Source organism: Pristiophorus japonicus, chromosome 19, assembly GCF_044704955.1.
Source record: "Pristiophorus japonicus isolate sPriJap1 chromosome 19, sPriJap1.hap1, whole genome shotgun sequence".
NCBI classification, from domain to species: Eukaryota; Metazoa; Chordata; class Chondrichthyes; family Pristiophoridae; genus Pristiophorus; species Pristiophorus japonicus.
This window is the reverse complement of record NC_091995.1, coordinates 14,070,130-14,083,385: the sequence shown is the minus strand read 5'-3', so window position 1 is coordinate 14,083,385 and position 13,256 is coordinate 14,070,130. Positions and strand designations below refer to the sequence as shown.

Below are 13,256 nucleotides of genomic sequence, written 5' to 3'. Positions count from 1 at the left end.
TCACAGGAGGGCAGGAAAAAGAGTGGGAGAGCGATAGTGATAGGGGATTCGATTGTAAAGGGAATAGATAGGCGTTTCTATGGCTGCAACCGAGACTCCAGGATGGTATGTTGCCTACCTGGTGCAAGAGTCAAGGATGTCTCGGAGCGGGTGCAGGACATTCTGAAAAGGGAGGGTGAACAGTCAGTTGTCGTGGTGCATATAGGTACCAACGACATAGGTAAAAAATGGGATGAGGTCCTACGAGACGAATTTAGGGAGCTAAGAGTTAAATTAAAAAGTAGGACCTCAAAAGTAGTAATCTCAAGATTGCTACCAGTGCCACGTGCTAGTCAGAGTAGGAATCACAGGATAGCTCAGATGAATACGTGGCTTGAGCAGTGGTGCAGAGGGGAGGGATTCAAATTCCTGGGACATTGGAACCGGTTCTGGGGGAGGTGGGACCAGTTCAAACCGGATGATCTGCACCTGGGCAGGACCATAACCAATGTCCTAGGGGGAGTGTTTGCTAGTGCTGTTTGGGAGGTGTTAAACTAATATGGCAGGGGGATGGGACAGAGTGGAATAAAATAGAGACAGAAGCAAAAGATAGAAAGGAGAATAGTAAAAGTGGAGGGCAGAGAAACCCAAGGCAAAAAACAAAAAGAGCCACTTTACAGCAGAATTCTAAAGGGTCAAAGTGTGTTAAAAAGTCAAGCATAAAGGCTCTATGCCTCAATGCGAGGAGTATTCGGAATAAGGTGGACGAATTAACTGCGCAGATAGCAGTTAATGGGTATGATCTGATTGGCATCACAGAGACATGGTTCCAGGGTGACCAAGGATGGGAACTCAACATCCAGGGGTATTCAGCATTTAGGAAGGATAGACAGAAAGGAAAAGGAGGCGGGGTGGTGTTGCTGGTTAAAGAGGAAATTAATGCAATTGTAAGGAAGGACATTAGCTTGGATGATGTGGAATCGGTATGGGTGGAGCTACGGAATACCAAAGGGCAGAAAACACTAGTGGGAGTTGTGTACAGGCCACCACATAGTAGTAGTAAGGTTGGGGACAGCATCAAACAAGAAATAAGGGATGTGTGCAATAAAGGTACAGCAGTAATCATGGGTGACTTTAATCTACATATTGATTGGGCTAACCTAACTGGTAGCATGCAGTGGAGGAGGATTTCCTGGAGTGTATTAGGGATGGATTTCGAGACCAGTATGTCGAGGAACCTATCAGAGAGCTGGCCATCCCAGACTGGGTAATGTGTAATGAGAAGGGACTAATTAGCAATCTTGTTGTGCGAGGCCCCTTGGGGAATAGTGACCATAATGTGGTAGAATTCTTTATTAAGATGGAGAGTGACAAAGTTAATTCAGAAACTAGGGTCCTGAATTTAAGGAAAGGTAACTTTGATGGTATGAGGCGCGAATTGGCTAGATTAGACTGGCAAATTATACTTAAAGGGTTGACGGTGGATAGGCAATGGCAATACTTTAAAGATCATATGGACGAACTTCAACAATTGTACATCTCTGTCTGGAGTAAAAATAAAACGAGGAAGGTGGCTCAACCGTGGCTAACAAGGGAAATTAAGGATAGTGTTAAATCCAAGGAAGAGGCATATAAATTGGCCAGAAAAAGCAGAAAACCTGAGGACTGGAAAAAATTTAGAATTCAGAGAGGAGGACAAAGGGTTTAATTAGGAGGGGGGAAATAGAGTATGAGAGGAAGTTTGCTGGGAACATAAAAAATGACTGCAAAAGCTTCTATAGGTATGTGAAGAGAAAAAGATTAGTGAAGACAAGCATTGGTCCCTTGCAGTCGGATTCGGGTGAATTTATAATGGGGAACAAAGAAATGGCAGACCAATTGAACAAGTACTTTGGTTCTGTCTTCTCAAAGGAAGACACAATAACTTTCCCGATGTACTAGGGGTCTGAAGGTCTAGTGAGAAGGAGGAACTGAAGGATATCCTTATTAGGCGGGAAATTGTGTTCGGGAAATTGACGGGATTGAAGGCCAATAAATCCCCAGGGCATGATAGTCTACATCCCAGAGTACTTAAGAAAGTGGCCCTAGAAATAGTGGTGCATTGATGATAATTTTCCAACAGTCTATCGACTCTGGATCAGTTCCTATGGCCTGGAGGGTTGCTAATGTAACACCACTTTTTTAAAAAGGAGGGAAAGAGAAAACGGGTAATTATAGACCAGTTAGCCTGACATCGGTGGTGGTATAAATGTTGGAATCAATCATTAAGGATGAAATAGCTTGCACATTTGGAGAGTAGTGATCGGATCGGTTCAAGTCAGCATGGATTTATGAAAGGGAAATCATGCTTGACAAATCTTCTGGAATTTTTTGAGGATGTAACTAGTAGGGTGGACAAGGGAGAACCAGTGGATATGGTGTATTTGGACTTTGAAAAGGTTTTTGACAAGGTCCCACACAAGAGATTGGTGTGCAAAATCAAAGCACATGGTTTTGGTGGTAATGTACTGACGTGGATAGAGAACTGGTTGGCAGACAGGAAGCAGAGAGTCGGGATTAACGGGTCCTTTTCAGAATGGCAGGCAGTGACTAGTGGAGTGCCGCAGGGCTCAGTGCTGGGACCCCAGCTCTTTACAATATATATTAATGATTTAGATGATGGAATTGAGTGTAATATTTCCAAGTTTGCAGATGACACTAAACTTGGTGGCGGTGTGATTTGTGAGGACACTAAGAGGCTGCAGGGTGACTTGGACAGATTAGGTGAGTGGGCAAATACATGGCAGATGCAGTATAATGTGGATAAATGTGAGGTTATCCACTTTGTGGGCAAAAACACGAAGGCAGAATATTATCTGAATGGTGGAAAGTTAGGAAAAGGGGAGGTGCATCGAGACCTGGGTGTCATGGTTCACCAGTCACTGAAAGTGGGCATGCAGTTACAGCAGGTGGTGAAGAAGGCAAATGGTATGTTGGACTTCATAGCAAGGGTATTTGAGTATAGGAGCAGGGAAGTCTTGCTGCAGTTGTACAGGGCCTTGGTGAGGCCCCACCTGGAATATTGTGTTCAGTTTTGGTCTCCTAATCTGAGGAAGGACGTTCTCGCTATTGAGGGAGTGCAGTGAAGGTTCACCAGACTGATTCCAGGGATGGCTGGAATGACAGATGAGAAGAGACTGGATCAACTGGGCATTTATTCACTGGAGTTTAAAAGGATGAGAGAGGATCTCATAGAAACGTATAAGATTCTGACTGGATTCGATAGGCTAGATGCGGGAAGAATGTTCCCGATGTTGGGGAAGTCCAGAACCAGGGGACACAGTCTTAGGATAAGGGGCAGGCCATTTAGGACTGAGATGAGGAGAAACTTCTTCACTCAGAGAGTTGTTAACTTGTGGAATTCCCTGTCGCAGAGAGTTGTTGATGCCAGTTAATTGGATATATTCAAGAGGGAGTTAGATATGGCCCTTACGGTTAAGGGGATCAAGGGGTATGGCGAGAAAGCAGGAAAGGGGTACTGAAGGAATGCTCAGCCATGATCTTATCAAATGGCGGTGCAGGCTCGAAGGGCCGAATGGCCTACTCCTGCACCTATTTTCTATGTTTCTATGTAATGGTCTCGTGGCCAATGCCCAGTACAAAAATGATTCTGAGCATTTGCTCCAGGTAGCCATCAAACTCACATTGTCCTGCAAGTCGCCTTAGCTCGGCGATGTAGCTCGCCACTTCCTGACTTTCAGATCGCTGGCACGTGTAGAACCGATACCTCGCCATCAGCACACTCTCCTTCGGGTTAAGATGCTCCTGAACCAGTGTACACAGCTCCTCATACAACTTATCTGTGGGTTTCACCGGAGCCAGAAGATTCTTCATGAGGCTGTAGGTCGGTGCCCCGCAGACTGTGAGGAGGACCGCTCTCCTTTTTTCAGTGCTTCCTTCTCCATCCAGCTCAATGGCTACAAAGTACTGGTCTAGCCATTTGACATAGGCTTCCCAGTCCTCACCCTCCGAGAACTTCTCCAGGATGCCCACAGTTTGCTGCATCTTTGCGTTGGATTCGTATTCTCGTCGCCAGTTATTGTGTTCTTAACACAGATGAGGCTGCACACAGGGAGGTTAAAGTAACAGTGACCTCAGTCTTTAACAAGACACTCCAGAGTGAGAAACAGGCCTTAGGGGCCGGCTTATATACAATGCTCCCAATGGATTGTGGGGTTCCTTTGGGACTTCAGGGGATGAGCTCCCTGGTGGCGGAACATGGGAGTCCATGCTTTACAGATACACAACATAAATAAAGGAGACTTTGAAGATATGAGGGCAGAGTTGGCTAATGTGGACTGGGAAAATAGATTAAAGTGTAGGACGGTTGATGAGCAGTGGTGTACCTTGAAGGAGATATTTCACAACTCTCAAGAAAAATATATTCCAGTGAGGAGGAAAGGGTGTAAGAGAAAAGATAGCCATCTGTGGCTAACTAAAGAAATAAAGGACGGTTTCTAATTAAAAACTAGGGCATACAAAGTGGCCAAAACTAGTGGGAGGACAGAAGACTGGGAAGCTTTTAAAAGCCAGCAAAGAATGATGAAAAAAATGATTAAGTAAGGGAAGATAGACTATGAAAGTAAACTAGCACAAAATATAAAAAAAGATAGTAAGAGTTTCTATAGGTATATAAAAAGGAAAAAAGTGGCTAAAGTAAATGCTGGTCCCTTACAGGATGAGACCGTGGAATTAGTAATGGGGTACATGGAGATAGCAGAAACTCTGAACAAATATTTTGTATTAGTCTTTACGGTAGAGGACACTAACAATATTCCAACAGTGGGTAGTCAAGAGGCTAAAGGCGGCAGGGAGGGTGGGGGGGTGGCGGTGGGGGAGGAACTTAACACAATCACAATCACTAAGAAGGTGGTACTCAGTACGATAATGGGACTAAAGGCAGATAAATCCCCTGGACCTGATGGCTTGCATCCTAGGGTCTTAAGAAGTACTGGGTGGGATTGTGGCTGCATTGATTGTAATTTACCAAAATTCCGTGGATTCTGCGGAGGTCCCAGCAGATTGGAAAACTGCAAAAGTAACATCCCTATTTAAAAAAGGAGACAGACAAAAAGCAGGAAATTATGGACCCTGACTACAATGAGTGCGGGAATTGTGTCCAGCTGCAGCTCCTGACAGACCACATGACGGCACTGGAGCTGCGGATGGACTCACTCTGGAGCATGTGCGATGCTGAGAATGTTGTGGATAGCACATTTAGTGAGTTGGTCACACCGCAGGTAAGGGTTAGGACAGATAGTGAATGGGTGACCAAGAGACAAGGCAAGAGCAGGAAGGTAGTGCAGGAGTCCCCTGCGGTCATCTCCCTCCAAAACAGATATACCGTTTTGGATACTATTGGGGGAAGTGACTTACCAGGGGAAGGCAGCAGCAGCCAGGTTCATGGCACCATGGGTGGCTCTGCTGCACAGAAGGGCGGGAAAAAGAGTGGGAGAGCTATAGTGATAGGTGACTCTATTGTAAGGGGAATAGATAGGAGTTTCTGCGGCCCCAACCGAGACTCCAGGATAGTATGTTGCCTCCCTGGTGCAAGGGTCAAGAATGTCTCGTAGCGGCTGCACAGCATTCTGGAGAGGGAGGGTGAACAGCCAGTTGTCATGGTACATGTAGGTACCAATGATATAGGTAAGAAGTGGGAAGAGGTCCTACAAGCTGAATTTAGGGAGCTAGGAGTTAAATTAAAAAATAGGACCTCAAAGGTAGTAATCTCTAGATTGCTACCAGTTCCACGTGCTAATCAGAGTAGAGGGAACAGGATAGTTAGAATAAATACGTGGCTTGAGCAGTGGTGCAAGAGGGAGGGATTCAAATTCCTGGGACATTGGAACCAGTTCTGGGGGAAGTAGGACCTGTACAAAAGGGACGGTCTGCACTTGGGCAGGGCTGGAACTGATGTCCTGGGGGTAACATTTGCTAATGCAGTTCGGGAGTGTTTAAACTAATATGGCAGGGGGATGGGAACCTATGCAGCGAGACAGGGCAAAGTAATATGGAGTCAGAAACAGATGGTAGAAAAGTAAAATTCTATAGAGGAAGGCCGAGTAAACAAAGGCAAGAAACAAAAAGGGCCACACTACATCATAATTCTAAAAGGACAAAGGGTGTTAAAAAAAAAGCCTGAAGGCTTTTTGCAAGGAGTATCCGTAATAATGTGGATGAATTAACTGTGCAAATAGATGTCAACAGATATGATGTGATTAGGATTACAGAGACGTGGTCCAGGATGATCAGGGCTGGGAACTCAACATCCAAGGGTATTCAACATTCAGGATGGATAGAATAAAAGGAAAAGGAGGTGGGGTAGCATTGCTGGTTAAAGAGGAGATTAATGCAATAGTTAGGAAGGACATTAGCTTGGATGATGTGAAATCTTTATGGGTAGAGCTGCAGAATAGCAAAGGGCAAAAAATGTTAGTGGGAGTTGTGTACAGACCTCCAAACAATAGAAGTGATGTTGGTGAGGGCATCAAACAGGAAATTAGGGGTGCATGCAATAAAGGTGCAGCAGTTATCATGGGTGACTTTAATATGCAGATAGATTGGGCTAACCAAACTGGAAACAATACGGTGGAGGAGTATTTCCTGGAGTGCACAAGGGATGGTTTTCGAGACCAATATGTCGAGGAACCAACTGGGGGGAGGCCATCTTAGACTGGGTGTTGTGTAATGAGAGAGGATTAATTAGCAATCTCGTTGTGCGAGGCCCCTTGGGTAAGAGTGACCATAATATGGTGGAATTCTACATTAGGATGGAGAATGAAACAGTTAATTCAGAGACCATGGTCCAGAACTTAAAGAAGGGTAACTTTGAAGGTATGATGCGTGAATTGGCTAGTATAGACTGGCGAATGATACTTAAGGGGTTGACAGTGGATGGGCAATGGCAGACATTTAGAGACCGCATGGATGAACTACAACAATTGTACATCCCTGCCTGGTGTAAAAATAAAAAACGGAGGGTGGCTCAACCGTGGCTATCAAGGGAAATCAGGGATAGTATTAAAGCCAAGAAATTGGCCAGAAATAGCAGTGAACCCTGGGACTGGGAGAAATTTAGAACTCAGCAGAGGAGGACAAAGGGTTTGATTAGGGCAGGGAAAATAGAGTATGAGAGGAAGCTTGCAGGGAACATTAAAACGGACTGCAAAAGCTTCTATAGATATGTAAAGAGAAAAAGATTAGTAAAGACAAACGTAGGTCCCTTGCAGTCAGAATCAGGGGAAGTCATAATGGAGAACAAAGAAATGGCAGACCAATTGAACAAGTACTTTGATTTGGTATTTACTAAGGAGGACACAAACAACCTTCGGGATATAAAAGGGGTCAGAGGGTCTAGTAAGAAGGAGGAACTGAGGGAAATCCTTATTAGTCGGGAAATTGTGTTGGGGAAATTGATGGGATTGAAGGCTGATAAATCCCCAAGGCCTGATAGACTGCATCCCAGGGTACTTAAGGAGGAGCCCTTAGAAATAGCGGATGCATTGACAGTCATTTTCCAACATTCCATAGACTCTGGATCAGTTCCTATGGAGTAGAGGGTAGCCAATGTAACCCCACTTTTTTAAAAAGGGGAGAGAGAGAAAACAGGGAATTATAGACCGGTCAGCCTGACATCGGTAGTGGGTAAAATGATGGAATCAATTATTAAGGATATCATAGCAGCGCATTTGGAAAGAGGTGACATGATAGGTCCAAGTCAGCATGGATTTGTGAAAGGGAAATCATGCTTGACAAATTTTCTGGAATTTTTTGAGGATGTTTCCAGTCGAGTGGACAAGGGAGAACCAGTTGATGTGGTGTATTTTGACTTTCAGAAGGCTTTCGACAAGGTCCCACACAAGAGATTAATGTGCAAAGTTAAAGCACATGGGATTGGGGGTAGTGTGCTGACGTGGATTGAGAACTGGTTGGCAGACAGGAAGCAAAGAGTAGGAGTAAATGGGTACTTTTCAGAATGGCAGGCAGTAACAAGTGGGGTACCGCAAGGTTCTGTGCTGGGGCCCCAGCTGTTTACATTGTACATTAATGATTTAGACGAGAGGATTAAATGTAGTATCTCCAAATTTGCCGATGACACTAAGTTGGGTGGCAGCTGTGAGGAGGATGCTATGAGGCTGCAGAGTGACTTGGATTGGTTAGGTGAGTGGGCAAATGCATGGCAGATGAAGTATAAAGTGGATAAATGTGAGGTTATCCACTTTGGTGGTAAAAACAGAAAGACAGACTATTATCTGAATGGTGACAGATTAGGAAAAGGGGAGGTGCAACGAGACCTGGGTGTCATGGTACATCAGTCATTGAAGGTTGGCATGCAGGTACAGCAGGCGGTTAAGAAAGCAAATGGCATGTTGGCCTTCATAGCGAGGGGATTTGAGTACAGGGGCAGGGAGGTGTTACTGCAGTTGTACAGGGCCTTGGTGAGGCCACACCTGGATTATTGTGTACAGTTTTGGTCTCCTAACTTGAGGATGGACATTCTTGCTATTGAGGGAGTGCAGTGAAGGTTCACCAGACTGATTCGCGGGATGGCGGGACTGACCTATCAAGAAAGACTGGATCAACTGGGCTTGTATTCAATGGAGTTCAGAAGAATGAGAGGGGACCTCATAGAAACGTTTAAAATTCTGACGGGTTTAGACAGGTTAGATGTAGGAAGAATGTTCCCAATGTTGGGGAAGTCCAGAACCAGGGGTCACAGTCTAAGGATAAGGGGTAAACCATTTAGGACCGAGATGAGGAGAAACTCCTTCACCCAGAGAGTGGTGAACCTATGGAATTCTCTTACACAGAAAGTTGTTGAAGCCAATTCACTAAATATATTCAAAAAGGAGTTAGATGTAGTCCTAACTACTAGGGGGATCAAGGGGTATGGCGAGAAAGCAGGAATGGGGTACTGAAGTTGCATGCTCAGCCATGAACTTATTGAATGGCGATGCAGGCTCGAAGGGCCGAATGGCCTACTCCTGCACCTATTTTCTATGTTTCTATGTTTCTATGACCAGTTAGCTTAACATCTGTGGTTGGGAAAATGTTGGAGTCCATTATTAAAGAAGCAGTAGCAGGACATTTAGAAAAGCAAAATTCGGTCAGGCAGAGTTAGCATGGATTTATGAAGGGGAAGTCTTGTTTGATAAATTTACTAGAATTCTTTGAGGATGTAACGAACAGGGTGGATAAAGGGGGACCAGTAGATGTGGTGTATTTGAACTTCCAGAAGGCATTTGACAAGGTGCCACATAAAAGGTTACTGCACAAGATAAAAGTTCACAGGGTTGGGGGTAATATATTAGCGTGGATAGAAAACAGAGAGTCGGGCTAAATGGTTCATTCTCGGGTTGGCAATCAGTAACTAGTGGGGTGCCGCTGGGATCAGTGCTGGGACCCCAACTATTTACAATCTATATTAATGATTTGGAAGAAGGGAACGAGTGTAACGTAGCCGAGTTTTCTGATGATACAAAGGTGGGAGGAAAAGCAATGTGTGAGGAGGACACAAAAAATCTTCAAAAGGACATAGACAGGCTTAGTGAGTGGGCAAAAATTTGGCAGTTGGAAAGTGTGAAGTCATGCACTTTGGCAGAAAAAAAATCAAAGAACAAGTTATTATTTAAGTGGAGAAAGATTGCAAAGTGCTGCAGTACAGCGGGACTTGGGGTTACTTGTGCATGAAACAGAAAAGGTTAGTATGCAGGTACAGCAAGTGATCGGGTAGGCCAATGGAATCTTGGCCTTTATTGCAAAGCGGATTGAGTATAAAAGCAGGAAAGTCTTGCTACAGCTATACCGGGTATTGGTGAGGCCACACCTGGAATACTGCGTGAAGTTTTGGTTTTCATATTTACGAAAGAATACACTTGCTTTGGAAGCAGTTCAGAGAAGGTTCACTCGATTGATTCAGGAGATGAGGGGGTTAACTTATGAGGAAAGGTTGAGTAGGTTGGGCCTCTACTCATTGGAGTTCAGAAGAATGAGAGGTGATCTTATCAAAATGTGTAAGATTTTGAGGGGGCTTGGCAAGGTGGATGCAGAGAGGATGTTTCCACTGATGGGGGAGACTCGAACTAGAGGGCATGATCTTAGAATAAGGGGCCGCCCATTTAAAACTGAGATGAGGAGAAATTTCTTTTCTCAGAGGGTTCTAAATCTATGGAATTCGCTGCCTCAGAGAGCTGTGGAAGCTAGGACATTGAATAAATTTAAGACAGAAATAGTTCCTTAAACGATAAGGTGATAAGGGGTTATGGGGAACAGGCAGGGAAGTGGAGCTGGGTTCATGATCAGATATGTTCTTATTGAATGGCGGAGCAGGCTCGAGGGGCCTTATGGCCTACTCCAGTTCCTATTTCTTATGTTATAATTACCTTGTAGTTAACGTTTGGTTTTCATGAACAAGGTCCCTAGATCCCTCTGTACCACAGCATTTTGTAATCTCTCCCCATTGAAATAATTTACTAATAACGTGCCAAAATATAACCAGGACTTTTACCGATATATAAAATGGAAAAGAGGGACTAAAGTAAATGTTGGTCCCTTAGAAGATGAGAAGGGGGATTTAATAATGGGAAATGTGGAAATGGCTGAGACCTTAAACAATGATTTTGCTTCGGTTTTCACAGTGGAAGACACAAAAACCATGCCAAAAATTGCTGGTCACGGGAATGTGGGAAGGGAGGACCTTGAGATAATCACTATCACTGGGGGGTAGTGCTGGACAGGCTAATGGGACTCAAGGTAGACAAGTCCCCTGGTTCTGATGAAATGCATCCCAGGGATTAAAAGAGATGGCGGAAGTTATACCAGATGCATTCGTTATAATCTACCAAAATTCTCTGGACTCTGGGGAGGTACCAGTGGATTGGAAAGCAGCTAATGTAACGCCGCTGTTTTAAAAAGGGGGCAAACAAAAGGCAGGTAACTATAGGCCGGTTAGTTTAACATCTGTAATGGGGAAAATGCTTGAAGCTACCATTAAGGAAGAAATAACGGGATATCTAGATAGGAATAGTGCAATCAAGCAGACGCAACATGGACTCATGAAGGAAAATCATGTTTAACTAATTTACTGGGATTCTTTGAGGATATAACGATCATGGTGGATAGAGGTGTACCGATGGATGTGGTGTATTTAGATTTCCAAAAGGCATTCGATAAGATGCCACACAAAAGGTTACTGCAGAAGATAAAGGTACGCGGAGTCAGAGGAAATGTATTAGCATGGATTGAGAATTGGCTGGCTAACAGAAAGCAGAGAGTCGGGATGAATGGGTCCTTTTCGGGTTGGAAATCGGTGGTTAGTGGTGTGCCACAGGGATCGGTGCTGGGACCACAACTGTTTACAATATACATAGATGACCTGGAAGAGGGGACAGAGTGTAGTGTAACAAAATTTGCAGATGACACAAAGATTAGTGGGAAAGCGGGTTGTGTAGAGGATGCAGAGAGGCTTCAGAGAGATTTAGATAGGTTAAGCGAATGGACTAAGGTTTGGCAGATGGAATACAATGTCGGAAAATGTGAGGTCATCCATCTTGGAAAAAAAAACAGTAAAAGGGAATATTATTTGAATGGGGCGAAATTACAACATGCTGCGGTGCAGAGGGACCTTGTGCATGAAACTCTTTTTGGAGTTTATCTGAAAACATAAAACATTAATCCGTGCCACCCGACCTGGATGACACAGCAGACATTTACAAGGCCCTTTTTTTCCTTTTTTGTGTTTTTTTTTTGTGTTTTTCTTTTTTTTTTTGGGCACTAAAATCAAATTTTTTTTCCAGTGCCCCCTATAAAAGGGGAGGGGGACACTAAAAGCACCGGCAATTAAAACAAATTAACTTAAAAATATAAAATCAAATTAAAATTTGGTTGCCGGGCGTGACGATGCACTCCAGTCCCTCCGGTGCCCACCTCTCGCGGAAGGCCGTGAGCGTACCAGTGGACACCGCGTGCTCCATCTCCAAGGACACCCTGGCGCGGATGTACACGCGGAAGAGAGGCAGGCAGTCAGGTTGAACGACCCCCTCGACCGCCCGCTGCCTGGGCCGGCTGATGGCACCCTTGGCCGTGCCCAGGAGCAGTCCTACGAGGAGGCCCTTGGACCTACCCGCTCCCCTCCGCACAGGGTGCCCAAAGATCAGGAGTGTGGGACTGAAGTGCAGCCAGAATTTCAGGAGCAGCCCCTTTAAATAATAAAACAGGGGCTGCAACCTCGTGCATTCCATAAAAACATGGAACACGGACTCTTCCAGACTGCAGAAATTGCAGGCGGCCTGGCAGCCCATGAACCGGCTTAAAAATTTATTGCACGGCACTGCTCCATGCACCACCCTCCAGGCCAAGTCCCCGATAAATACTGGGAGGACTCCCACGTATAGTGCCCTCCATCGGGGACCCCCGCCTCCTCCGGACGGCAAGATGGTACACCATGGCGTGTCTGGACGGCAGGCGAGGATGGCAAAGTTGAAAGTGTGCAGGAGCAGCCCGTACAAGAAACCCCTCCGCGCGGAACTGAAAGGCACGGAGGGGATCTCCCCGAGGCGGCTCAAGTTGTGAGGCGCCGGCCCCCGAGGGAGGTTCCGGGGTTTGGTGCCGATGAGGAATTCCGTCTGGACGGGGGTCAGTTCGGACGGGATCTCCCCACGTGCTTGAGCCTCCTCGATGCACCTAACGGAGTCGGGGCCGGGAGCGCCTTTTAGCGACTCGATGGCATCGGCCGCGTGGCGGACGTTGGCAGAATTTAGGCGCCGCGCTAGCGTGACTTTGTGCATGAAACTCTTTTGGAGTTTACCTGTAAAACATAAAACATTAAACCGTGCCACCCGACCTGGATGACACACCAGACATTTACAAGGCCCTTTTTTTCTTCTTTTTTTTTGTGTTTTTCTTTTTTTTTTTTGGTTTTTTTTTGGGCACTAAAATCACATTTTTCCCCCAGTGCCCCCTATAAAAGAGGAGGGGAACACTAAAAGCACCAGCAATTAAAACAAATTAAACTTTAAAACGTAAAATCAAATTAAAATTTGGTTGCCGGGCGTGATGATGCACTCCAGTCCCTCCGGTGCCCACCTCTCGCGGAAGGCCACGAGCATACCGGTGGACACCGCGTGCTCCATCTCCAAGGACACCCTGGACCGGATGTAAGAGCGGAAGAGAGGCAGGCAGTCAGGTTGAACGACCCCCTCGACCGCCCGCTGCCTGGACCGGCTGATGGCACCCTTGGC

At 45.5% G+C, this 13,256-nt stretch overlaps 1 protein-coding gene across 1 annotated transcript in view; it reads right to left on the bottom strand.

The window, feature by feature from the left end:
* LOC139229739 (histone H2AX-like) overlaps positions 1-13,256 on the bottom strand; it is a 39,977-nt gene that overhangs the window by 23,694 nt on the left and 3,027 nt on the right. Inside the window, exon 2 of the mRNA XM_070861285.1 lies at positions 12,405-12,414. Coding sequence (XP_070717386.1) covers positions 12,405-12,414 — 10 coding nt within the window. The remainder of the gene's footprint in view (positions 1-12,404; positions 12,415-13,256) is intronic.